The sequence below is a fragment of the Triturus cristatus genome, chromosome 12 (genome assembly GCF_964204655.1).
Source record: "Triturus cristatus chromosome 12, aTriCri1.1, whole genome shotgun sequence".
In the NCBI taxonomy this organism is placed as follows: domain Eukaryota; kingdom Metazoa; phylum Chordata; class Amphibia; order Caudata; family Salamandridae; genus Triturus; species Triturus cristatus.
In genome coordinates this window covers 533,871,837-533,899,647 of record NC_140595.1, presented here as the reverse complement: position 1 = coordinate 533,899,647, position 27,811 = coordinate 533,871,837, and the positions used below count along the sequence as shown (strand labels likewise).

Genomic DNA, 27,811 nt, shown 5'->3' with positions numbered 1-27,811 from the left:
AAGCTTCTGGTTTATGGCTTTCCCCAGAACTTGGGGGGTATGGGAGCAAGGAGATTGGGCTGTAATTTTTGAGATTGCTGGGGTCGTTGGAGGGGTATGAGATCTGCATGTTTTTATTTGTCTGGAAAGGTTGCTGTGGCAATGGAGGCGTTGAGGATGCTGGTGAGTTGAGTGCTGATAAGGTTTGTTCCTAGGTTGAAGAGGTGGTGGGGGAAGAGGTCGGTGGGCGCCCCACAGTGGATGGATGACAAGATGGGTCAGGAGGTGCTGAAGCCCTGTGACTACTTGATATCGGTGACCTTGCTTCAGCTGCAGTTGGAGATGATCTGGTTCTCGGTGAAGGTATGCTGGGTGTCTGTTATAGTGAAGTGTATGATGGCATGGCCGGTCCAGGTGAGTTCTGTGATGTGGCTGAATTTGATTATGTTGCTGGAGGTAAAAATGGAATTGAGTGTGTGTCTGGCTTTGTGCATGGGTTCAGTGACCAGTTGGGTGAGGCCGATGTTGTTCAGGTGTCCCCGAAGTGAGATGGAGTTGGCGTAGTTGGGGTTGTCTGTGTGAAAGTTGAGGCCACCAAGTAGAAAGTAGTGGTAAGAGTTGATTGCAAGGGAGCGATGAGGTTGGGGTCACAGAAAGTTGCTTGGGGTCCCGGGGGTCTGTAGACGAGGATGCCTCTTATCATACTCTCCAGCTCAGTTTGTAGTAGAAAGTTGAGGTGTTCCATGAGGGGCGTGGGGTCGTCATTGGTGATGGTGCATTGGATGTTTTCCTTGAAGAGGATGGTGATGCCTCAGCCTTGTTTGTTGGCACGATCTCGGTGTATCATCTTGTAACCTTCAGAGTGGTGGTTGTGATGTCAGGGTTTGAGGAGGGGCTGAGCCATGTTTCAGCGATGAAGGGGACATCTCTAAAGAGGGTGATGGTGCCCCAGATTTCCGTGGTATGGTTATAGAGAGAGCGGGCGTTGAGTAATATACATTGGAGCAGTTGCGGGGTGTCCGTGGTCTTCAGGGTGGGAGTGTTCTCCCAGACCCGAAACAAGCATCCTAGGACTAGTTTTGCGGTATTACCCCATATCAGCCAGGATAGCTTGAGGTATCACCCCTTATCAGCCAGGATAGCTGGACTCCAGTGGCATGGTGCGTACGGGGCCCACGTCTGGGCATACCTGTACCACTTAGGGCGACAAATGCAAAAAGAACAACTGATGGACAAAATGCTGAACAATGTCAAACGCTCGCCCCCAGTACAGAGATCTGGGCCTAAATCCATCATTTGTTTACTCACCACGCCATTCCAGTTTGGGCCCAGCCATTGGCAAATCAGTCTTGACCCTGCTCCCCACGGGAACAGTCCAGCCCGAAATGCCATAGAAGGCCTTCCCCGGACCAGAAACAAGCATCCTAGGACCGGTTTCGGGGTATCACCCCTCATCAGTCGGGATAGCTTAACTCCGGTGGCTCATCAGTAAGGATAGCCTGAAGCCAGGTCAGGTCTTCCCTGGACTGGAAACTAGCATCCTAGGACCAGTTTGTGTGGACTGTTCCCATGGGAAGCTGGGCCTAGACTGATTTGCATAAACATAAGTGCTGGTGGTGAAGAGGAAACTGGCGCAAAGCAGCATGAATAGTTCAGGGTAAGGAGGATGAGCACTTTTACAGGTAGGGACAGGAGTTGGGTGACCACCTCACTCCAGTCCTGTACTTTCCACTTACAAATCATTGATTTCTGTTGTGGTTGTCTAATTAATTTAGTGGAAATAAAACAACACTAAAAAGCCCAGAATGTATTAGGTTATCACTCAAAGGTCCAGGACTGGAAACAGTATCCATAATGACCTGGAGGGAAGTGGACCCACCACTGTCACAGGAGTAAGGAAGAATAAGAGCGCATTTTCAAGAGCGGTGTGCTTGTGGGGGAAAGCAATGAGTCGCTGGACTGCCAAAGTGCTGCAGTCTGCTCCTATGTTTATCTATTGATTTGCATACATTAGATTAACTGCACCAAAATTAGACAAATAGGCACTTCAGATCATGCATGGCAGTGAAGGAGAAAACACTCTTTTGCTGAGGGCAGAGAATCGTGACAGGGGATATGTGCACAGATAAGAAACGTTTTAAGAAGGCATTGGTAAAGTGGGCACTTGCCAACGACTGCCATCTTACAAGGAGCTCCTGAGAAAGTGACTTGTCTCGCTACATCACCTCTATATCAAGCCTAAGCGCAGATCGCGGAACTTTGCGAAGTGCAAACAACAAACCCGCAGCGCTATGGGGAGCTCTGCAAGTGGCAGAGTTTCTTTAGATAAATGCAGTTCGCAATGATTTTCAGTGCCAGGTGCTTGTCCGCACTGTGCAATCATCGCGAACAACACCATGCACAGCGCAAGCGGGCGCTGCTTCCTTTCTGCTGTTCGAGTAGATTGTTACTCGAGCGGCAGCTTTCTCAACGCGAACGGACGGATTCTCAACGCGAGTGATCGAGGACATACGCGACCACTCGCAATGAGAAATAAGACCACCCGCGTTGAGAAATCTCGCTGGGATGTGGATTTTCCACGCTCGCGCTCGCCAACTTGATGTTGATGATCACGAACAAGGCAAAATCTCATCGGGAGGTGGATTTTCCTTGCTCACACTCGCCAATTTGACGTTGATGAACGCAAGCGAGAGAAAAAACTTAGCGGAACGGAGTTTTTGGGAACTCCGCGAGTTCCACATAACGCAGAGTGGAAAACTCCACAAACTCCACGAGCGGAGCAGAGTTCACCGCCCAGACTTACTCTACATATCTATCTCAACCAGGCGCGCAACGCCAATTGGGCTGAAAGAGCTCCAACCCCCCCCCTCCCCATTGTGTGTGGCAGCCCAGGCTGAGACAGCTTCCTGGGCACACAGACAGCTGCACCAGAGAACTTCACAGGTCTTTAAAAGACCATGTACTTGCTAACGAGGCTTTGATGTTTTTTCACCCCTTCTTATAGCCCCTGCATCCCCACTCTGACTATTGCTGGAAGAATTAGCCACCCAAAATGTTTTAGTAGCCCCCGAAATGTGGCTATAGTTGCGCCTCTCTCAACCTCTTCACTCTGCCTACCTACCTCTACCTCAGACTCTATCTCTCTTTACCTTGCATCATTTTAAGGATTTTGGGCCCCGCCTAGACACATTTTGAATATTTTTGTCTCTCTCTGTTTCTGATAATTTAACATATAATTCAATATTGTTTGGTATCTTGAAGGCTTGAAATAGTAGAAAACTGGTAATAGAATTCCTAGTTGTTCTGAAAAATCGACCCCAAAAGATATCTTGCCGGAAGTCACAGACATCTTTGCAGATTGTCATTTCCTGCCCAGAGCTTGCTTGAACCTTCGTTTCAAAGCCAACACTTTGGACATAAAACTCAAAACTGAGAAAGACCCAACCCATATAGAGACCTAAATCTGCATGTTTGGCCTTTCTTGTGTTTTGCTGTAGGAAAGAATTTCAGTCTGCATTATCCCAGTCAGGAGAAGTGACTGAGACCACGTGCAAGGCGACCGAAGTAATAGTGACCATTAGAATGAAGACCATTTCTTTGGAAACCCAGAGAGGGAAAGCTTCACACCTCTGTTTTTAGTCATTCAGACATATGCAATAAATGGAATTTCTGTTATGTAATCCTATCACATGACACATCAAACTTATCATATAACCTTGAGCCTGGAACACTCAGCAGCTCAGCTGCTTCCAAGCCCTAGCATTTCCGGTAACAAGGGATTTGAGCTTTTTAATTTTTTATTACAGCTAAAACGTCTGAAGCCACTTAAAGCACAAAATTGCTTCTTTTTGCCCGAGGCGGCCGTCCTGCCGCCTCAGGGTACAATCGAAATGACGCAAGAGAGTGCAAGCGCGCGCACCATATGGCGGCATCTGCCAGTCACAGATTCGTCACAAATTGACCTCCAGGCGGAAGCGCGGGAGAAGGCCTGGACTTGCTACCAGGAAGAATGCACTAAACCGATAAACATATTTCAACTGTGCCATGCATGTTCAAAATACATCCATGTGACCTCCTCAGTTTAACCAATGAATATTTAAATAATTTCCATTTAAATTCGCTACATGTTAATTTATTTAAGGTGGCTAGCCGAAAATTCAAGCATCGACATGGACCTATCCTGAACACCCCTGCAGTATACAATTATGTCAAAAATGTATTTCCAAACCCTGGTTTCTTACATCGGCCGCACACATTGTTCTACCCTTCTTACAGCTCTTGAATCTCATCCTTGCAGGTGGGGCAAATTCACCCCAACTACCCCCTGAACTTTCAGAGGAAATGAATGCCTGGGTGAATAAATGTTTCATATTAAAAGTGAATTAAAATGTAATGCTTTCTTCTACATCTAGTGTTTTTGACTCCTGGCCATGAGGCTGGCCCACGTTACAGGCTGCTGCCGCTGTCTGTGTGGCCACGTGTGCCAGCTTTACACACACATATACAGCAGTCATGGTGGGCCTGTGTGGTGAGGGAGGCTGCAAATGTTCTCACTGTACCTGCAGGAGAGTAACTTCAGGGGGGTTGTTTGGGGTGATACATCCGCCCCAAATAAATTCATTCTTAGGTTGGTAGCTGGTTCTGGGGTCCAGAATGGGGTCCGGTGCGCCTATGTCGGTTTTCCCTCCTGCTTAGTTGGAAAACGTGAGTTTCACCCCCCCCCCCCCTCTGCATCTCACCGAATAACCTATGCCCCTGTGTACCTCTTTTACATTTTATTTGTGCTTAGATTTTCTACTGTGGTATTACCCATCTAAAGGTGGAAAGGGCTCTATTTAAATGTCAGTTTTTTTTCATTCTTTTGTGAGGGATCATGAGCAAAAAGAGGAAAAACCAAAAAAACAAAGTAAAAAGAAGACCACATGTAAAGCTGTCATGGGACACTTTCCAGGGCTTTTTTGAGCACATATGTGACAGAATAGCACAGTGTTCCCCAAACTGTGGTGTTCGGGAGCCAATTTTTGAATGTCAGACTATGTCTTCTTATAAATTGCTGCTTATTTTTTTTAACATGGGGATTGGCGTTTCCAAACTCCTCTCACTTTGCAGTTGTTACCTTTTTGTAACACATAACACAATGTAAATACCTGTAACTGAATTGTCCACATGCAGCAATTAGTAAAGCAAAAATGAATCACTTTTTTGTAATTCTGAGGTGCGATGTAAACAAAAGATTTTAATAGGATCAAAACAAATCAAGACACTTTACTTGTTGATGCACAAATGATAAATATTCACTGAACCCCGATTTCCACACATTATCACTTGTGTGCAATATAGTTTTATCAGTAAAGCTGTATGTCTGTGCAAACCTACTGGCTATGTCAATGGAAAATGTCCTGTCTGTAAATCACAGTGTGCTCGCACACAATGATTTGGTTGCATTAAAAAATCCTCCTCCTCATGTACATTAAAGCTAGGTGGGTCCCAAAAGTTTGTTGTTATAAAAATGGAGTAATTGTTCTAAAGCGATTGGGAAGCACTGGAATAGCACTTGTAATGCTGGTTTGTACAAGTGGTACCTAAACAAAGTACCTGTACCTTTCACATTTACAAGACCATCTAGATAAGTTGCAAGGGGCAGTCCTATGCGAATGTCACTGTTATGGTCACGATATGCAGTGCAGGCAATAATTGGTTTGTTATATAGTGCTTCCTACCACGCGTCTGCCATTACTAAGCACTGTAACACTTGTGACTATTGCCTAATGTAATGCTCCTTACACTCATCATCACTGCTAAATATACACCCTAATACTAGTGCTGCAAAAATTGTGAGAAAGTGCATGAATACTGCTGATTTTCAAAGGGCGGGTGCACTTCTCCCTAGAAAACTGCAATAAATGTATTGATTTGTGACATAAAGGACCGATTGGTGACCAGAACTCATTAATTTACGGATTGCCAAGCTGAATTTGATTAAAACATTGTAATGCACAGCTTTTTGCAGCAAAGAAACACCCAGAACCAGCTCTGTTGTGACATTAACATCAATATATTTTTTGTCAAATCTTGGTGTTTTTTTGATGTCCAGGTCCTAATCTCTGGCCCTAGAGAAAAGTAACAACAACTCATTCTTGTGCAAACAATTACCTGTTAAGGCAAGTGTTCATATGTGTGGATACTGATGGACGGACAGACAGAGATCCCCCCCCCCACCCACAGCTTTATCAAATGCAAAAAATAAACCATGTCTGAGGTATCAGTGACGTAGTAAGGGTGCTATGAGCAGGAATGCAAGCGACGGATTTGGGCTTTCTGTCCCCGTGTGTTGCAGTAAAAGCACAATCACAAATTGCAGTGAACTGGGGCCCTAACTCTCCTGGGCCATGGTGTCACTGCACCTGCTGCACCATTGTTAGCTACGCCCCTGTGAGGCACATGACTAATGGCTGTCCTGACCCACACTATGGGGAACAGCGCCTAGAAGGAGAGATAAAACACAGCACCTGTTCGAGCGATGAATCAAGCGCCCCAATCCCGTTGCTTCAGCATGTCCTCGCGGCTGAGCTGTATGAAGCCTGCAGCTCACGCGCACAAGGGCACCCTAGCAGCTCGAACGGTGCCGGCGGGCATCAAAAGAAGTATTTCAGACGCATGTCTTCCCATCACTGCTCGACTAAGCCGCAAAAGGCAGCTGGATTTTTATAGATAAATCCAGACTGTTACCTCATGCTCTTCAGTGCTCAGTGCGGAGATATTGTATACTGCATATGTTTTTATTTATACATCGCACGTGCACCCTGCGGGGCGTCCTGACACTGGGAACTCTGGAGACATTGAAGAAAGGAAGAAAAAGTCAAGAGCAATAGACGAGACATTAACAAAACAAGTACGTTTTAGAGCTTGTTTAAACAGACCAATAATAGAAAGCTAAGACACCTATGGGGGGGAGGGGCGGCAGATCTGGTGCCTATGGTGCCAGGCTCTGCCTCTGCTAAGACATATATGGGGGGGGGGCAGATCTGGGATCGTATCGCCCAGGCTCTGCCTCTGCTAAATACATCTATGGTGGGGGAGGGGCAGATCTGGCAGCCTATCGCCCAGGCGCTGCCTCTGCTAAAACAACTATGGTGAGGGGGTAGATCTGGGGGCCTATTGCCCCAGGGTCTGCCTCTGCTAAGACATCTATGGTGGTGGGGGGTCAGATCTGGGGTCCTATTACGCAAGGCTCTGCTTCTGCTAATACATCTATGGTGGTGGGGGGCAGATCTGGGGGCCTATCGCCCAGGCTCTGCCCCTGCTAATACATCTATGGTGGTGGGGGGCAGATCTGGGGGCCTATCGCCCAGGCTCTGCCTCTGCTAAGACATCTATGGTGAGGGGGCAGATCTGGGGGCCTATTGCCCCAGGGTCTGCCTCTGCTAAGACATCTATGGTCGGAGAGGGGCAGATCTGGGGGTCTATCGTGCCAGGCTCTGGCTCTGCTAAGACATCTATGGTGGGGGAGGGGAAGATCTGGACCCATCTAGGAGAGCTTACTAGATGGGTCCAGCTTCAAGGAAAACCCCTCACTCCACATGGAGGCCTCACCTGGAGCTGGGCATGAACAGAGAAGCGAGACTGGCTGCTTGTTCTGGATTGGTCTCTGAAATCTGGTGGAATGTTTGCAGAACAGAGGAGATTCACAACACCCTGGAGCCAGGTTAACTTGGCCCCAACTAGCTCATCTCAGTGCGGGATCTTTATCTGTGGTGGTGATATACACTCTCCTTGTGGATTTGATACCAAGACGAAGGCCGGGTATAATTCAAAGTGAAGGTGGAATCTGACTATATGGTTGCCCCCAACATTTTGCCTGGTATTTGAGTGGTTTTTGACTAGTCTGGCTGGGATCCTGCTATCCAGGACCCCAGCCTATCTGCTTTCTCCCTAAAACTAATGTGAGTACCCTAGGTACAAACCAGTTGGATACTGAGGATACCCTGGAGGTCCCTTGTAGATGGTACCCTAGGTACCCAGGGCATGGGTCCCTCAGTAGGCCTACCAGGGCTGCAGCACTTATTGTGCCACCCTGGGACAGCCATACAAACTGACACCCCCAGACCACTACTGTAGTCTGGGTAAGGTGGTGCTAGCACCCCTTACAGGGATATAGGTACCCTATATCCCACCCCATTACAACACATATACTCTCATAGGTCACCCCTATAGCAGGCCTTGGTAATCCTCCAGAGCAGGGTGCTGAGGTATGTGTGAGGGGTGACCACTACCTGAGTAGGGCCCCTCTGCAACCTTCGTAAAATCATTGCTGGGTTGTTTGTAGTGTAGCCATACCATATACTCTTAACCGCATTATAAGTCTATCGCAACAACGCGATAACTTGAGAATGGCTACACAGAACCATATCGTGTTTGGTGTCAAACATGTAGAAATCATACCCCCAGTCCAGCCATGGGCATGAGGGCACGAGTCCCCCCTGCTAGAGGGGCGATATTGGAAAAGCGGCAGAATTTAGACACCAATTTAAAAGTGCACCCGTAGTACAAAATGGATGCTACCAGCCACCCACACGACTCTGGCTGCCTGTTGCTGGGGAAAATCCCAGCCTCGGCAGCTGGACAATAGGGTTCCTGTTGCAGGGAGGTGCCAGCACCTCCCCAGACAGACTATGTCGATTGGCACTGTGTGGGTGCACCTTAGGATGCCTTTTAGAGTTGCACGTAGGCAGCTACAGCGCCTACATTCTGCATACACCGCCTGGAACCGGTTTAGGGGTATGCTGCCCCTCGCCCAGGCGGGAAACACACAAAGGGGAGAGGGTGTAGCCACCCTTTCCCGCCTCACCTCTCATTGGTGGACACTACTCTGGACACTCCCCTAATCTTGGGGATAAAGGTGAATAACGTGGCCCCAGAGCCTCAGATTAATCTTGGACTTTACAGACTTGACCTTCTACGAGCTGCTGCCCAGCTGACGGAAGAAATCTCCCTTGGGATAAACCTGATACATTGCATGTGACCCGGTTGGAACTTTGCTGCTCCAACGGACTTCGTCGACTCCCAGTGCCCTTGAGGTGGGTTTCCTGAGCATCCCAGAGACCAGTGAGTGTGCACAGCAAGGCTGAGCACCGTGGACCGCGTGGGTGCCGAGATCCCCAATACCCCAGGACACCGGCCACCTCTTGCATAGTACACGACCCTGACCAGTGGGGAAGTTGTGCTTTGGCCCAAAATTGAGCCAACCTCTCTGCAGCAACTGTGCCAAAGATCAGCACCCTAGCTCACTCCGGTGGCCCGTGGGCTTCCTTTTACGCACTCCAAATTGCTGCCTTCTGCGGTCCCTTGTCTCTCGACTTGTGGGCCCTGGCGGAGGACAATCTTAACTTTCAAGAGTTCCCCTGGTTGCTCCTGGCCTGCTCTACAGTCTCCTCGAAGGAGACCTCTCACAGACCTCGTGGGTCTGCACCAGTGGCTGATTTGTTATCTTGCATGGGTTGCGGTGGCCAAGGCTTAGTGGATCCAATCAGGACACTAACACCTCAGTGACCCTCATCCGACGTGGGACAGTCGCCCTCCAGAAGCTGGCCTTCCTTGAAGCCTCCCGGAGCCCGTGGCTGCAGATCCAAGCTACACCTCTTTCCACTTGAAGCACCCGACATTGAAGGGCTCTTTCCTTTCAGCTCCCTGGTCACTGTGCCGTGACCCAGACTCTGTCCCCTCTGCTTTCAGGTTCTTCTCTACAAGATCTACAACTTCAATCTTCACTGCATCATCGACGCTTTTGGCTAGCAGCAGTTTTGTACATTTTCCCATTGAAAATCAGCCCGCGACCCGACATCGAAAACGACCTATGCACCCGGCTTCCCTGGGGCAGGTAACAGTGGTACCTCGGTACACTCGTGGTAGTGGGCTCCTCAAAAGCTTAACTCTAAGTTTTCACCTTTGAACTCCTGCTAGAAGTGTCTGTAATCTGTTTAAATCCAACCGTGACATTCTCCATAGGCTATAATAGAGATCCCGATAGCAGCTATTTCCACTGCACGCGCCTCCCGTGGGTCCCCTCCCTCATAACCTGGGGAGGATTCTTAAGGGGCCAGCAATCCTAAATGCCCTAGGCATTGTCTGTAGAATTGTCGTGGTTCTTATACCACTTTTATAATATATGATTTGGTCCCCCCCTGGGGCCCTATGATTCCAGTGCTATTTATTTGTATCTATCAATGCTTGTTTGAATTGTAACTTTGCCTCTAGCCTCATAAAGAGACTTGTGGGATTCTGTTTAGAATAAATACATATATTTTATATATATACCTGTGTGGACTACTCTTTCATTTGGTCATTCAAGAGGTTATCTATGGTAAAACAATAAGCTTAACACTCCTTCAAGACTTAGCCTGAAGGCTGCTCTCCTCAGCTACCACTAGGATAGCTTTCTTTAAAGGTTGTCTTTAACCTATCACCGTAAGAGTCGAATTGGACTGGTGCAAGGTGTCCCCTATAAGTAGAGGACAGCATATGCCAGGCCAACTTCTCACACAAAGCATGACTCTTACTGTTCTTTTTCACCGCTGAGGATGCCTATGCCTTGACGGGCCCAAGCTATCCACATGAAGACGATGTAGGGGAGACTGCTGTTTCCTCCTCGGGCTGTACCGTAAGCCATTCCCCGGTGCCCAGTAGGTATACATAGATTTAAAAACATATCTTGAATGAATTATCAACCAAACACTTCAAGGGGATTTAATGCACACCAACCTACCTGTGCTCTTTCTTCATCAAACTCCAAGCAGCCCATTCCGTCGAGTCTCTGCAGATCAATCCAGCCTTTCCAGATAACGCAGACTCCATTTAATATCATGGGCGCCTTCAAGTACACCTGAAAAACAGAGAAAAATCAGAACTCAGCAAAGCAAGGTGGATCATGATGTATCTGAACCGATTATCATCTAAATAATGCTTGCAGCAAAGAGCAGGTCTTGACTGGCTGAGATGTGGTCACCAACAAACTATACTTGAGTCCCAGTTAACATCCCTAAATTTAAAACCCCTCAATAATGATGAAAATACACAAATAGAGCATTTCAACCACAAACCCCTGGCTAGGTGGAATCTGTGAACAGCCAACACAATTTCCATAATGGAATGAGTTTGCACGAGAAACTGGATACATGGGCACTTATGCTATTGTGCTGTCAGAGGACCAGTGTGCCGGCTATCCTTCTATGCCAACACTATCAATGAATAACACTGAACTCTAACACTCATTAATGATTCCCATGTGTCTCAGTGTTGACGAAAAATCCACTTTTTTGATATTTTACTGCAGCAGCACCAAGATATCCAACAGGTCATGACTTAGAGAGTCAAGTGGGATTTGGTGGAGCGTGCTTACTGGCATGCATTGGCACTGCTTCCATCCTGCCCAACCCAAGGTACCCACCACCCATTCTTTCAGAGGACGGGGAACCACTGGGGTCCGACTAGTGGCGCCTCTGCTTACGGAAACCCTGGACCTAGATCAGCTCAATATATTATCCGGTATTCCTGCATCTTCCAGTTTATGCAGCCGACTATAATTACTTTTAATCCGACGCAGGCACATTAAACAGATGTTGAATAAAACCAGAGACTAGTTCAATCTGGAGCCTACTTCACTTAACGGATTGGATTGAAAACAATATGTGTTGGCTCTTCTTACGACTTAAATAAACATCAATGGGATTCCCTTCAGACCCCGGCACTGATTGAGGGACATGCTGGCACAGTCTCCCAAAGATGAGGCCTGCTTCCTGACGCCAGTTGCTGGCCTGGCTTCATTTTCATGGCTGAAGCACAGTGAACTATTTAACTATTTGTTAATGTCAAGCAATAGTCCTACAATCGGATGCCTTATGTATGTAACCAGGCACTCAATGAGGTGAATAATACATGCAACAACGCCACTACATCGACAAATACTGCCAGCGAGTCATGTGGCCCCAACAAATCACAAAATGGGCAACAAATAACTCCTGCAAGCATAATCACAGCAAACCCCTACAAGCATTCATCCTCCGGATACTCCAATAAAGAACCCAAATACAATCTAATCACATCACATTCCTCATCACATGTACTTGCATAGTGTCCCCCTGATTCTCTTCTTAACCCCCTTTTCTTGACTCCCTGACAATAAACAACCCAACGTTTCAGTTGAACATACAACACCCTCCCTATCACCCCTGCTGCTCCCTCATGGTTTCTTCTTTCAGGATCTCCCAAAAGGAGACACCCCCCCAAATGCACATTCACACAAATGTAGTCCAAAGCTGTGTAACAGGCTTTAACCACCATAGTAGGAAAGAGGGAGCTGTGCATCGGAGGAAAACACACTCTGAGTCATCACCGTGCCAGGCTTATCAAGGCGTGTTTAAACGGAACTGGGGTAGCGGGAGCGGATACATACCGGTTCCCAGCACTTAAGGTTTTCTATTGCCGAAACGATTGTGATTATTTTTTAGCATACTACTCTGAAAGTACGACGTGCTCTACTAGTGTTTCTAGCCTTGAGAAAGTCCTTTCGGACGAAACACGTTTCGGCTGCCTGTTTCTTTTGTATTGGAATTGTTGATATGGAATAAAGGATACACAGAAGGAATATTAAGATCGACTCATGGACTTCCTCTTTCCTACTATGGTGGTTAAAGCCGGTTCCACAGTTTGACTAATTTTGGATGTGCCTCGGCATTTGTGCAATATATTTGTATATCTCAAAGGGGATTGTCTGTTCCCTAGAGAGTTGGTTTGGTCTCCCAAAGCCTGGAGAGCACCACAATATACTGAAACATTGAAAAGTACTTCCCGACAAACTAAGGTTGTAGATGTGCATTCGCAACTCGGCATTTCTGCCTTAGTCCTTTGTGCAATAATTGCACATTCACACAAACAGGCACCACACACCCCCCACCGCCTGTTTGCCACAAGGAAAATAATGAGCTTTCAATAGTCCAGCCATATCCAAATCACTCTTGACCCTGCTCCTCATGGGAAAACTATGGTCCGAACTTCCCAGGCTCACTGTGCCACTGGATTCAAGGTAGCCTGGCTGATGAGGAGTGATACCTGAAAACCAGTCCCAGGATGCTTGTTTCCGGTCCACGGAGCACCCAGCTCGGCAGCTCGGGCTGGACTGTTCCCATAAGGAACAGGGTCAAGACGGATTTGTATATGGCTGGGTCCAAACTGGGGTAGCGTAGTGAGCGGGGGAGGCTCCTCCGCTAAGGTGGAGGAACATTGTCCCACTGCTCTTTGAGCAGGAAAAACAAACAGAGTTATTATAATTTTATTTTTCACAGGTTTGGAGCTGGGTTAGGGTGGGGTCGGGGCTGGGAGCACAGGGAAGGAGTGGTTTGCACACTCCAAGTGAGCATGGCTGCTTGGCCATCTGTCTTGGCCCGGCCAAACAATCTTGGGCACTTTGCATGTTCCCCACCAGGCTGTGCAGCTTGGTGTGGAGCATTCCCAGGCCCCCAGTCCCCATCTGAGTGCCGATCCATGCCTCTCACTACAATCACAATGCTGCATTGCAGCGTTGTGATTAGCTATGGGGAGCCGGGGTGCTTCCGGGTTCCGGGACTTGCCGGAGAGGCGCAGGAGAGATGCGTCCGGCAGAACAGGTAAGTAGTATTTTTTTTGTCCCCCCCCCACAAACCCCTTATCCTCTGCCCCTCCACCCTCATTCCATGCCAGCCACTACTGGTGCTGAGCAAAAGAATGATGGATCTTAACCCAGATCTCTTGACTGGGGGTGAATGTTTGATTTATTTAGCATTCCATCCATCATGTGTTGCTGTAGCATGGATTGCCCTATCAGCCAGTCTGACCCTGTGCCCCAGAAAAACAAAACAGTGACGGTCTTAATGCTTGATTTTATCATTAATTACTCAGGACTAAATCCAGGCTTCCGCTAATGGAGGCAGAGGCCACCCTTATGTACATCAGGCTAGTCCTGCCCCAAAAACAGCCCAGCCCAAGCTGCTAGGCCAGGTCCTCCTTTGTATACAGCAACACAAGAAATTCCAGATCCTGGGTCTGTGGTGCAAGCACTCCCTTATTTCTTTCCTCCAGTGCACCAGCCAGCAGCTACGTTGACCCAGTGTAGAGAGAAAGGAGAGAAATAGAAAAATAAATCATTAAAAGAGAGGGGTTGTGATATTACGGGTTGTGAACGTCACCTTGGACTGGTTAAAGAAAGGAGAGGCACAGAAATGCAAATGAAATGGACTGCGCATTTAATAGAGATGGGCAAGCTCCTAGAGGCTTGAGCGGATCTCAAACCACATATGCCTGGGCCTGGCTCAGCTCTAGGTCCTCTTGGGATCTTGAGCCTTCATGAAGACCCACCATCGTCTAAGGATCTTCTTCCCCAACCTGTCCTGAGGCAGAATTGCTGTCCAGCGCAGTGCCACGACAGTAGGGAATATGCTGAAGACCCATGGAGTGCTGTGAAGTGCTTGTAATGCTACAGAATTTATCACTTTGTTGTGAAAGTGGATGATTCTTATCCGTGAGCACTTTCACTGCACTATAGAAGGTCTTGAAGATCTGTCCCGCACGAAAAATTTAAAAGCTAACAAGGCATGAGCTCTTCATGAGTCTGTCTGCAGCTGAGCTCTGAGCTTCACCTGCGTAGATGTAAAGACATGTGTCTCTGTTCCTTCGCTCCATCCTTTTCTTTTGCTAACAGGTGAGATGTTTAGCCCTATTAAAATTGGTCTTTCTCTTAAGTTAGGGAAAGCCAGAGATATCAACATTAAACTAAAATACCCAGCTTCTCTTAACTTAGTATTATTTTTCAGCAAGAGCTCTTGTGTCAGTCTTATTTAACATTTAATATGTGTATGTATTTTTACCACAATGCTCTGATTTGGTGTCTCTAAGAATTAAACACAAAGTATTATGCTTTGTTCTAAAATGGGAAAGACAAAGAGATAACCATGTAGTGGCTCAATTGCACACTGCGAAACCAGGAAACTTTCATTCAATCCTGGCGTCCACTTGAACAAATTGTGTGATTCTAGGCAGTTACTGTTTTTCACATTTTTCTTCATCATCACATGAGAGCAAAAACATCAGTTAAGGGTGTGCATTGTAAAAAAACTTCTTTGTACATGGTTTAATAGATTATAATTTTGTTCCATGTATAAAAACACCTTATGTTACGCATAGGGGACACAAAACAACTGACTTGCTTCTTGATTCACTAATGGCATCAGCGTCAGGGAAGTGGGGCTGGGGGGAGGGGGGAGGTGAATGTGTCTAAGTTCTTGTTTAGACTCTATCACTTCTAATAACTGCCATTGGTTTTTTGGGATAATCTGACCTCCACCTATGATATTCTTTTGGCGGAGGCTGATTGGCCACCGGCTTTCGTTTTAGATGCTCCTCGAGAGGAGGACGTGATCCTCCCGTCCTTTGGGCACACAGTGTCGACAGAACATTCTACGAGGTTGGCCGGGGAGTGGGCGCAGGGGCTTGCGACTGCGTTGTATCGTAATCAGGTCGTCTGGGATAAATGTTCTCTTAGAGCCAAGCGGCTAGCCAGACCCTTGGCTCGGCTCTGCCCCAGTTCACTCAATTAATTTGGTGGCTCGCCTACCTCTACCATTTACCATTCATTAAAATAACGCAATAGCGTTCGGCTCGTATGACTCAAGACGTTTGCATAAGGTATCTTTGCCAGCATCACCAGCACACGTTCTTCAGCAAGACCTAAAGTGCACTCTTCAAGAACTAAGCTAGGCAGTGAGGCTGTGAGTGCAGCCCTGAAGCCCCCAAGACCCAGGGCCGGCTCTAGGGCGGTGTGAACGGTGCCACCGCACCGGGTGCTGACTTCCTGGGGGTGCAGTGTTTGCCAGTTAATTACGTTTTTAAAGCACCTGCTGCAGCATTCCTTTCATTGCCAATTAACAGGCCTCACAAAAATGCCAAAATAACTCCTGTGATCAATGTTCTTCCCGGGGAGAGATCAGAGTTTTGTATAGTTGAGGTTTTGACTTGTGTGAAGTTAGTGCAGAGGGTTATTATGCCTGCTGCAAAGAACGTGTACCAAGTAGATTACAGAGTGCATATAATGTAAACAGATGAGCAGGTTACTGCTTTTAAACAATAAATCCTTTTGTTCCTTGCAATTTATAACTTAAAGTCCAAATATAGAACAGTGAGCTATTAACTTTCATCATAGAACAGCATACACACTGCAAAGTATACATTAGAACATTAATTAATGTTGCAAAAGGGTTAATTTGGCTAGAAATCGATTCTTATTATTAAAGAAAACTCCCAACTATGCTGTTTCTTTTTCGACTCTAAGTTTGTGCTTCTCCACACCAAGCAGTCTTAAACTATACTGCCCACCAGTATGGATGACATGTGACTCCTACACTTTTAGAGCCCCATGCATCAAACTAAAAGCTGGTCGCAAACGGCCAGATTCCCCCTTTGCGACCGGTATTTTTGCATTTGGGATGCATCATCCCATATGCAAAATTCGCAAATTGTGATTCCTTAAATGCAATGCTAGATGGCAATTTAAAATAGCGATTTCGTTATTAGGGGTCGTAAATTACCGGGACAAAAAATTGGTCGGTAATTTGCAAAAACTTTGAAAAATGCACTAAAGTGTATTTTTCAAAGTTACATGTTACACACACACATGTGTGTGCGCACCATGGATGCACATTACAATTTCACGGGTGACACAGGGTATCCTTCTGGCACCCTTGCACCCTTGAAATTGCATGCGCAATTTGCGAGTACCTATTGGATACTCACAAATTGTGCATGCAATTGCCATTCATAGGAAGGAATGGGAAGTCTGTCCTTAATTGCGACTCGCAATTTGCGAGTCGCAATTAAGGAATGTTTAGGAATCGCTATTTTTTTAGAGATTCCTACATGCGTAAGCTTTTGCGATTCCTTAATAATCGCAATTAAGGAATCGCAAAAGCCTACCTTGATGCATGTGCCCCTTAGTCCTTTGGCTTATGTAACATTTTCTATACACTGATTTACACACGTATGATTGATTGTGTGATGCAAAGTGCTCCTTCACCCTACACTGGTATGAGTGGCTCTATATAACGAATTCAATGCATCTGAGAGAGAGTGGTTATGGAGACTTGGTCACTGTTAAAGGGTGCTAGTGAGAATCCTTGGTGGAGGTGGTCATTTGGAAGGGGGGGGGCCAACAAAGATTGTCGCACAGGGGTGCCACCAGCGCTAAAGCCTGCCCTGCGCAAGACCTCACAGACAGGACAGGCGTATGCTCTTTACTGGCAGCTTTCTAGTTTCTGTTACTGCAGGCAAAGAGAGGGACATTTCCAGGTAACCCAGAAGTTGTAATACAAGCAGTTTTTATCCACAAGAACACGTGCACTGGTCAGACAAAGTAATATAAAAAGACAGGCAGTTGTAATTAAGCGAGGCAAGTATGTGCACGGTTTACTCCACACACTTGGCCTACAGGGCCAAAGTTGTTATCAGTGCTTCAGCCGGTATTACCATTTGCATGAACAACAATTTCCTCCTGGCAGTTTCCCTAAGAGCTTAAGTAAGGAAATTACCAGCAGCTGAGATGGATCAGATAACCCAGGCGAGCAATACATTTTCCACACAAGATCCATAAGATTAGGCATGCAGCATGGGGCCAGGTCCCTGGACTGGGCGCCAGCCAGTGCGTCACTTCCTGCATTGAGTGTAGTAGCCACAGGACTTCTATTGTTGGATACAGGCTGGTAACACCTTGGATGTGCCTTTTATTACCCAGCACAACAGAACCTCACACAGAAATAAAACATGCTTACTTTATTGGGAGAATGGAAGGGGTATGAACTGCAGTTTAAGGAATTCCACCAAACCCAAAGGAAAAAAGAAATAAACATGGGCCATATTGGATGGCAGTTCCAGATACAACATTTCATTTGTGAGCAAAATCGGATTTATATATTTCTTGGTGGTGCTTAATACCACAGTGTTGCCTTCCAAAGACTTTTACCATTACTCAACCTGATGGTACTCGGTTTAAATACCTCCGAAGGGTAAAAAGGTGAGTTGGTACAGCCGGGTTGGGGGGACATTTTTTAAAGCCTGGACCTAAAAAAGCTGCCTAGAGCCAGCGCAGGCACCCTTGCGCCATGTTGCAAGAGTGCCTGCGCTGCAGGGGAGATTGTTCATGTGCAGGAAGAGAAACCTTCCTGCACATAACAAATCTGTAGGGGCAAATTGTTGTTTCTGTGTGTGCTGCAGAATGCAGCCCACACAGAAAGAGCATAATACAAGGAGAAATTGATATTTTCTCCTCGTATCGCCATCTGAAGACCAGGTTTTACCTGGTCTTAGTTTTTGGCACTGCCCCATCCTTGTAAATATGTAGCAGCGTCAAAAAGCAATGGGTGTTGCGGTGGAACGCCCACAGCAACACCCATAACCAGCCTATTTGCTCAGTGGATTGCTGCAGAAAGGGGCATATTTACAAGGTGGCGTTAAGTGTCTTAACGCCAGCTCATAAATATAGGGTAGAGAGCAACGCCACTGGAGCGTCAGAAAAAGTGACGCTACGGTGGCGTTAGGGGCATTTAAATATGCCCCCGGGTTTGTACTTATAATCTTTTGGTCACACCAATGCCTGCTTAACTGGGCTGGAAGCAAATTCACTAGTAGGAATAACTGTGCATGCTATCCACAGACTCCTGTCACCAAGTTGTAAGCATTCTGTGCTGGGGTTCCAGTAAGAGGATCCCACGTTTGTTGTGCAAGTTTAGTAGAATCTAGGGTTTGTGGAGTGGCCTATTTGGAAAGCATTGGCTGTCTTGTGTGAGCTTCAGAAGGGTGCTCCAGTTGTGATGTGGCAATCTAAGCACAATATATACACGTTTTTTGGAATGGGGGGATGATCAGGTGGGGGTTCAGTCTGGAAAAAGTGTTCTTCTTTGGAAGTACGGACTTAGTTTGAGTTTAAAGAAAGTTGGGTCAACAACATTAAAGGCAAAGTGGGCACTGTCTCAGACAACGGACAGTTGCAGGCCGGGTGAGGGTGGATCGAACAAGCAAAGATGGGGAAGTCATCTGATGGTTGAATTCTGGATCCTTTATAGACTTTGCAGTAAATAGAGAAGTACAGTCCACTGGCATAAAGTAGACAAGACAAGACTAAAGCCATGGTGGGATGAACCCTGTGGGGGAAATCTAGGTGAGATAAGATATGGTGTAGAGTTTGCATGGATAAGAAGGCCCTTTTAGTCACCTAATTCACTTTTGGTTCAAGCAACAGGTTGGAGTTCGTGATCACACACAGATTTTTCACTTCCACCAGGTGGTTGGAAAGTGACTCTGGACAGAGGTCAGTGAGGTGCCTCTTTGTCCAGTTTCCACTGGTCACAGTCCTTGCTTTTGATGGTTTCACCGTGAGGTGATTGGCTGACATCCAGTGGTCCCACTGGCTTATGGAACAGAGGACAAGCTCTGGTGCATTTCCAATCTTTAGAGTGATCTATTTGGGTTTTTTCCGAATAGCGGGGAAAAGTAAGGATAAGCAATGGGGGTTGGTAGTGGCCAAGCTATGCACTCAAAAGGAGAAAAGTGGTACCTTGTGGGGCCCTGGAGTAATAGTTGAAAGGGACTGAGGTACAAAACAGAAGCTATACAAAGTTGCATATTTTGGAAAGGTAGAAGGAAATGAACTCTAAGGTGGTACCTGGAACAATAACATCCTCAGTCTTAAGACCCCGCCCTTTACTCCTATGCATAAGACAGGAGCTCAACGCACACACTTTTGAGGAGCATCTCATTCACCCCAATTAGGAACACCGCTGCTCCTCTACCATTGGTGCCTAACAGCATAACATTCCCCACCACGCCTCCCCCCAGTCGTGCATGGTCCTGAACTGCTAAGCACCCCAGATACATGACACCACAATCCATAGATCCCAAGCTTGGTTCTTGCTGTAGAAATGCAAGTACCAAGCGGAGACCTTGACCAACATGGACAGAACAGCAGCAGGATCACTGTCAGGATTCCCTCGAGGGTGGAAACATGTTCCTATGTTCTCGTCAGTGGGTTTCCTGACTTAGTTAAGGACATTTCTGTGGAACTTAATACTTGCTGTTAGCTTTGAACAAGCCCAGGACGCTGGTGTTCATATACTAACAAGCATGTGTGTAGATACACAATCCGCTCCCAGTGCCAAAGCCATCAGTTATTACATTGTGATCTACTAGAGTCTTTTCTCACCTTCAGAGTCAATTGTGTTTCACAACTATTGCTGCTCGCTAATGCAGCGCCGATCTGCAGTGCAGCTGCTACATAAATCGAGTCGTTTTTCCTAACTTTCATCTCATTTGCCTCATTCTTGGCAAAAAAACAAGAAAACATTTCCAATGTTTCACCCCCTCAAATTAGCCCAGAAAATGCTTAACTTGTGCCTTCCTGCCCCACAGCTCCTCCTTCTAAACCAAACATTGACGAGTTTTATAACTATCTTATGGTGCAATTCAGAAGTAAGACATTGTGGGCATGATTTAAAAAGAGCTTCTGTACTCGTGGCAGGGGATGTGCACTCGTGGCAGGGGCTCTGCACTCGTGGCAAGGGCTCCGCACTCGTGGCCAAGGCTCCACACTCGTGGCCAAGGCTCCGCACTCGTGGCCAAGGCTCCGCACTCGTGGCCAAGGCTCCGCACTCGTGGCCAAGGCTCCGCACTCGTGGCCAAGGCTCCGCACTCTTAGCTGGGGCTCTTTACTCGTGGCTGAGGCTCTGCACTCATGACAGGTGCTTCACACTTGTGTCAGGGGCTCCGCACTCATTGAAGGGGCTGCGCACTCGTTTCAGGGGCTCCGCACTCGTGGCAGGGGCTCCGCACTCATGGCCGGGGCTCTTCACACGTAGCCGAGGCTCTGCACTCGTGGCAGGGGCTCCGCACTCGTGGCTGGGGCTCCGCACTCGTGGACGGGGCTCCGCACTCGAGGGCGGGGCTCTGCACTCATGGCAGGGGCTCCGCACTCGTGGCAGGGGCTCCGCACTCGTGGCAGGGGCTCCGCACTCGTGGATGGGGTTCCGCACTCGTGGGCGGGGCTCTGCACTCGTGGCAGGGGCTCTGCACTCGTGGCAGGGGCTCTGCACTCATGGCAGGGGCTTCGCACTCGTGGCAGGGGTTTCGCACTCGTGGCAGGGGCTCTGCACTCGTGGCAGAGGCTCCGCACTCGTGGCAGGGGCTCCGCACTCGTGGCAGGGGCTCTGCACTCGTGGCAGGGGCTCCGCACTCATGGCAGGGGCTCTGGACACGTGACAGGGGCTCTGCACTCATGGCAGGGGCTTCGCACTCATGGCAGGGGTTTCGCACTCGTGGCAGGGGCTCCTCACTCGTGGCAGGGGCTCCACACTCGTGGCCGAGGATCTGCACTTGTGGCAGGGGCGCCGCACTCGTGACAGGGGTTTCACACTCATGGCAGGGGCTCTGCACTTGTGGACGAGGCTCCGCACTCGTGGCAGGGGCTCTGGACTCGTGACAGGGGCTCTGCACTCGTGACAGGGGCTTCGCACTTGTGAAAGTGGCTTCGCACTCGTGGCAGAGGCTCCACACTTGTGGCAGGGGCTCCGCACTCGTGGCCGGGGCTTCGCACTCGTGGCAGGGGCTCGGCACTCGTGGCAGGGGCTCGGCACTTGTGGCCGCGGATCCCCACTCATGGTGGGATCTCCGCCATAAGAAACTGCAGTGCGGAGATCCCGCTACGAATGCGGAGCCTCGGTCACGAGTGCAGAGGATCTTTGTGTATTAGGCCCCGTGTGAGCTGGGTTTGGAATAAACTAAACATTTTTTATTTCTACTAATTACTGTAATTAATCTGCAATAACTAGAAAGAAATGGGCGCTTATGATAATCCACCAACAGTTCACTCTGGCTAACGCATAGTTTCCAAAAGGTTGGTTCAAGTTCTTTCACGTGGGAATGATTTATGATTCATAAATATGAAACTATTCTTCAGAGATGTCAATCAACACTCAGGCAGAGCTGACCAGGGGTGTCAAATGCTGGGCCACACCCATGCCATATTTTCAGAAGATCCAAGCACAGTTAAGGGGTAAATTGCATCTGTCTGCATCCTTTTCAAGCCCATTATTAAATTTATCTGACAAGCCTCCTGTTAATCTAACAGGCAGTGACTAGAGGTAAATCACCTACAATCATCATGTGCCTTCCAGGCACCTTAAAAGTGAAGCACTCAAGCAGGGTGGTTTGGAGCTGTGTGTATGGAGGTCAACAGACGGTGCTCTACAATCCTTACTACTCTGTGTACAAAAACTATTTGCCAGCAATTCCCCGATTACAAAAACCAGCCCATCCTCATCGCATGGTTTACTTTAGAGGTAGATGGCTGGGCATGAAGTGCTGCCCTGTATTCTTAATCAAACTGATAAACTGATGTAGGGTGGAGGTAAGTAGTGTCTTTGGGTTAAACACCGACAAACATCCGGGCACAGAACAAACAAAAGCACTAAAGATGAAAGTTAATCACACAAAAAAATCTCTTTGCAGAATAAAACTAAACAACAGATCAAGGTGATAAAGAGGGAAGTAGTTTATTTTGTTCACTTGCCAAGAGTATGTAAACAGGTGGAGCAGATCTGACAGCAGTGAGCAAAGAGCACAGCATCATAACAATATCCTTGCAGATCAGTGACAGAGTACTGCTCCTGGTAGTAAGCTTCCCACAGAGTTGCTGCTCAGCTTGGACACCCTTGGGAGTGGTGCCAGTCTTGTGGGGGCTTCCATGTTGTCAGGGTCGGCTTTCAGAAAATACAATAACTTTATGTGCAAGGTTGTGTCTCACAGGACACCAGCACGCCACACATACACACAGGTATTTGCATAGCTCGTCCTTCAAAGTACATATCAATGTACACTTGTTTGGACGCAGAGTGAATCATCTAAAAAGGCCTCATAATTCTAATGTCTATAGTTGCTACTGGCCACTCCTCAGTGAGGCTTCCAAAACAAGCATTGACAAAGCCCATGTAATCTTATGGGCTCAAAGCACTTTGTCGTCATGGGCTTGGTGATGAGACATAGATCAGAGTGGCCTTAGGGACTGGGGTGGGGATGAAAAGGTACAGATGGGAGAGTGGTGCCTTGTTGGAAGAAAGCACAGTGTCAGTGTCCCTACGCTGACCAGTGTCAAACAAATGCCTATCTGTGCCATTGATGCAACCAAGTCATCGACACGAATGCCCATCTGCATACAGTGCCATTAAAGAAAGCAACCCTCTGAATACTGTGCTTTCACAGAAAACACAGCTAATGCTGTGCGAAACCGTGAATGGTTTTCACGACATTTTGTAAACATTTTCAGAGATTATGTGAAATTGTGCAAAATTCCACAAAATTATTTTGCGGTATGTCACATGAAAATTGAACGCAACGGCATAAGTACATTCAAATGTCGTGTGACGTACTGTAAAAGGGACTGGTTCCAGGAGAAAGTGTTTCCCCTGACATCTTCCAGCCTGAATCTCCCCTTCACGCCCACGCATATGTATGAAATTTCACACCTGTAAAATATTCTGACTTTCGGAAATTAAACGTGATGCGAAATAAACAAATGTAAATTTTGCTGGAGTAGTTACAATTATGCACAGGCCTAAAACGGCACAGAATACTAAGTGTAAGCACCCCCTCCTTACAGATTGAGGTCTCTATCGAGTGTTGTGACTACATCACAGGAGTGAATGGCACTGCTTGGAAGGCGAGTGACCTGTATCCATGTTCCTCTTGCCCCCTTAAGGTGGCAGTGGTACACACAGCTTAATGCAACTTAGCAACTGTGAGTTTCCCGTAGCAAAAGAAGGGTGGTCTGATGGTCCGCCTGGTGGTCTGATGGACCGCCTTTTATGGCCTCGCTGCGCTTGTGTACAGGGTGAGAGTGTGATTGGCCAGATGGATAGATGGGGTGCCGGCAGCCTGTCTCACTCAGAATGATTGGCTGGATGACAGGAGGGGCCTGTGGTGGCAGAAGCCTTACAGGACGGCTAGTACGAACTCACGCCTAGCATAGGTGGTTAGTAGATGTTCCCTGGACCACTGGTGGATGTTCCTCTCTAGAGGATGCAGTGGTCCAGAACCATTGGCACAAGGCACCTTGGACTCTTAGGACACTCAGGGCACGTTCATTAAGTGATCACTGCAGAACTACCAACCCAGTGGGTGTGCAGTGGGTGTGTCTGGGCAGCAGGTAGCTAGAGGTCAAATCCAAGGCAGTGGCTGGTGCCAAGTAGAGACATCAAGCCTGAGGTATGCCCAGACAGCTTCCACTTACGATATCTTGGCAACCCAATCATGTATCAAGTCTACTGAAAGGGATCTAGAGGGAGTGCCCCCTTGATGTAGACTCACAAGCCCTTTGCTATTCAGCCAATGAAAGGTCTCCTCAAGAAGTGGGGAGCTCCTGCTTATGGAAATCATGGGGTCCAGAAGGAATGCTTGCCTGGGTGGCTTGACAAATAAACCAGGCATGTCCGGTGCCACAGTGTACTCAAGTTATGAAATGATGAAAACATGTAGAAGTTATTAGTCTTGAGACAGATGCTGTGCCCCTGGCTGAATGACACATAGTGTGACCAGAGGCATGGTAGAAATACAAGATATGTGTTTATTATCAGTGTGCATCACACATGTGACACTCTGAGGCAGCCATTCATGCCCGGCAGGCCCACTGCTAACATCACAGGTTGTCCAACCTCAGAACTCACTCATGGGGACAAGAGCCCAGACCCCACCACATTTCACTCTGACGCTTAGTATTGGTTCCTATTGGTTTGCTGGAAGACTCCTGCGTGTGTGTATAGTGTGCTAGGCTTGCACAAGTTTGTGGGGTGCGCTTTGTGTCTCAGTGAGTTAGCCTTAGAACTCTCATCCGTATGAAACGCGGAATTGGCAAAGGCTCCCCATTGCCCGGTAGGTTGTGGTTAGTTGTGCTTTCTGGTGGCACCCTTAGTCATCTGTATTGTTTCGGTGCTTTTTTGTACATACATTAATATACAGCTGTCTTCAAGCAAACTCTCTGTCTAGCAGAAATTATACTGAAAACCCTTCACTGAGGAGCTGAGTGATTACATTCTCCCTAGCAGCATCACACCAGTGCGGTATCAGAATATACATATTGGTACCAAAATATAATCTGCAAAACTTGACCACTTTGAGTTAGTAATAGAAACTCTACGCACAAGGGGATGATATTTGTGTAAACGAACACAATATTTATGTCAGTCAATATTCACACATACAACAGCCAAAAAAGCCCCTTGGCTGTGACTGCAGCTGCTCTGCACAGCCAGTGAAAAACTGGAGGAATAGTGCGAAAGGGAAGTTTCAAGCAGCGAAAAATAATACTGCAGAAACATGCAAATATATCCAGCGCTCTGAAGTCTCCAGGGACTGGGGTCAGCAGTGAGGGAACCCCCGGCTTTAATGAGTGACTATCAAGTGTCAGTCTCACAGCAGGAAGAGCCTGCCTGGAGGTGACTCGTCTCACAACAACCACACACATCCTCACACCCTTGCATCAATGCAACCGGAGACAGGTGAGGACCACCCGGCTATCCAATCTGGACATTGCCCTGCCCGCTCCGATGCCATGGGCACACTTTGCTGCAGCTTTTCTTACCTCTTACAATCCTAAATTTCTCTGTGCCCACGCGAAGACTTCTTGAATTATTGCTGCTTGTGTAGATACCCATCTCACTGTGTTTAAGAGTTTTCAATGTTCGCATTGCTGTGTCTTTGAAGAAATACTTCTTTTTTACCCCATGAATCTCTTACTATCAACTTCAAGTCAAGATCTCTTTTCCTCCGAGGACAAATTTCTCTAATACGTTCTCTGGATATATTTTTTCTTCATTAAAGGGACCTTCTGGTGAATTATATCAAAATAGATCCCAGAACCACAACTAACATAATCAAAACAGACACTCCAGAAGGCCTATTATTGCTGATTGTTAAAAATGCAGAACTGGGCAAAAAGAATTGTTTTTGTAAATTCTTTACAATGGGTTCCCCTCTAAATTATTCAGACACCCGACCAAGTCCTTACCACATTCCCCACATGCCCAATGGAGTCAATGCTATATTTGCCCAACTTGGAGCTCATCCAACTATACAATGCAACCATCCCCTGAATATTTCCACACCCTATGCCCTCCACGGGACACTACTATGCTGCATGATCAGAAAAGCGCTCACTGGACATCTGCGTGGTCAAAGAGGAAGACAAGGGGCAGACACTTTTCAGTGTTTTTCACACTGCCCCATAACCACAGAGACACACTTGTGTGATTCTTGGAAAGGGTGCCAGATACATCCCACTTCCAACCCCACATACTTTCCAGCTCCAGTTCGCTATCTTTCCACCACCCGAAAATCCACAGGATATGTTCATTCTGGATACGTTTTTATTGGAGAAACTACTTTAAAAACCTACTGGGTCTCTTTTGGCAGAGAAAGTTGCTAGGCAAATTTTGAAAGACGTCTTGCCAAAAGAACACAATACTCTAACCCGCTCTCTCCAAAGACCCCAACTCCATCCTCATTGGTCTGCCCCAATTGGCTTTGCAAAAATGTCATGAACTCTTTTCCCACCAGGACACCCCATCTGCTCACCAGGAAGTATTCCGGGGAATTTCTGAGATTTTTGACTTTGGCGAGAGCGTCTCACTTGCATGAAGGAGGCACTTCAGTTGTCAGTATGTGGTCTGCGCTGTTGTGCTTTTTAGGTCTCGCCTGACCCAGCGCATGCGCTGGTCTGTTCGAGACTTATTGAGAGGGCTCCAAAAAGTGCTACCAGGCCAGCCTAGAGCGACAGTGCATGTGCGCGGGCGCGCGCGCCGCGCTTTACCGCAATTACTTTCACTTTTGCGGCCGCACAGCCGCTTTGCATAGCCAATAGGTCTCGCTTTTGGGACCTTATAAGTATTTAGTTATGCAACTGTTGCATGGCTAAACACTTATAAAGTCCCAAAGGCGAGAACTATTGGCTATGCCAATGCTTGTTTAAAATTATCATTGCACCTGGCCACTTGGAACCTCTGTGGTTGGTTTCCACGATAATGAAAGGGATTGCGAAGTTCACTGCCTTCTTTTCTTCCGCATGAGGGGCTGGTGGGACCAGAAAAGCAGACGTCAGAGAACAGGTATTGTTGCATCGGCTTTAGACGCCTATTTGTGACTGACCGCAGTTTGTTGTACGAGGCGCACTGCCTGTGATGCGCATTAAGTTGCTCAGGCCTCTGGTTCTTCACTTAAGTATCCATAGAAAAGCAAGTTGGCATCTAGCATATATGCTCGCCACTGAATGGGACAACATGGTTTTATTCAAAAACAAAAAAGTATCACAAAGTTGAGATTCTTGGCACATGCCAGTCATCATCTGGCCCATGAGTATGCTTTTTAATCCACTGTCACGTCAGCATAGAGGTAGGAGGAACCTTCACCTCACTTCCTACTGACTGTGCAGCTTTGCAGGAAGTTGTAGGCAAACAATTAGCTGCAACGGAGATTGCCTAATGGCTAGAGAGGTCAACCTTGAAGCTGGAGGACCAAATTCGGATCTCGGCAGGGACTCTCAACATCCTGTGATTCTGGGCAAGTCAGTTAATCTCTCCATGCCTATCAAAAATTAATGTGTCCATCTGTAACGTAATTGGTGCTCATGTAAAATGCTCCAATACCTTTGGTTGACATTTGTGTCTGAAGTAATTCTATGTGGGCGTGGCCGTGCTATGGTGTCAGTAGGCTGGAAATCTCC

General features: G+C 47.3%; 1 protein-coding gene across 4 annotated transcripts in view; it reads right to left on the bottom strand.

Moving 5' to 3' along the window:
* CBFB (core-binding factor subunit beta) overlaps positions 1-27,811 on the bottom strand; it is a 186,555-nt gene that overhangs the window by 75,132 nt on the left and 83,612 nt on the right. For all 4 annotated transcript variants that reach the window (XM_085639689.1, XM_085639686.1, XM_085639687.1 and 1 more), the window contains exon 4: positions 10,742-10,858. In XM_085639689.1, coding sequence (XP_085495815.1) covers positions 10,742-10,858 — 117 coding nt within the window. The remainder of the gene's footprint in view (positions 1-10,741; positions 10,859-27,811) is intronic.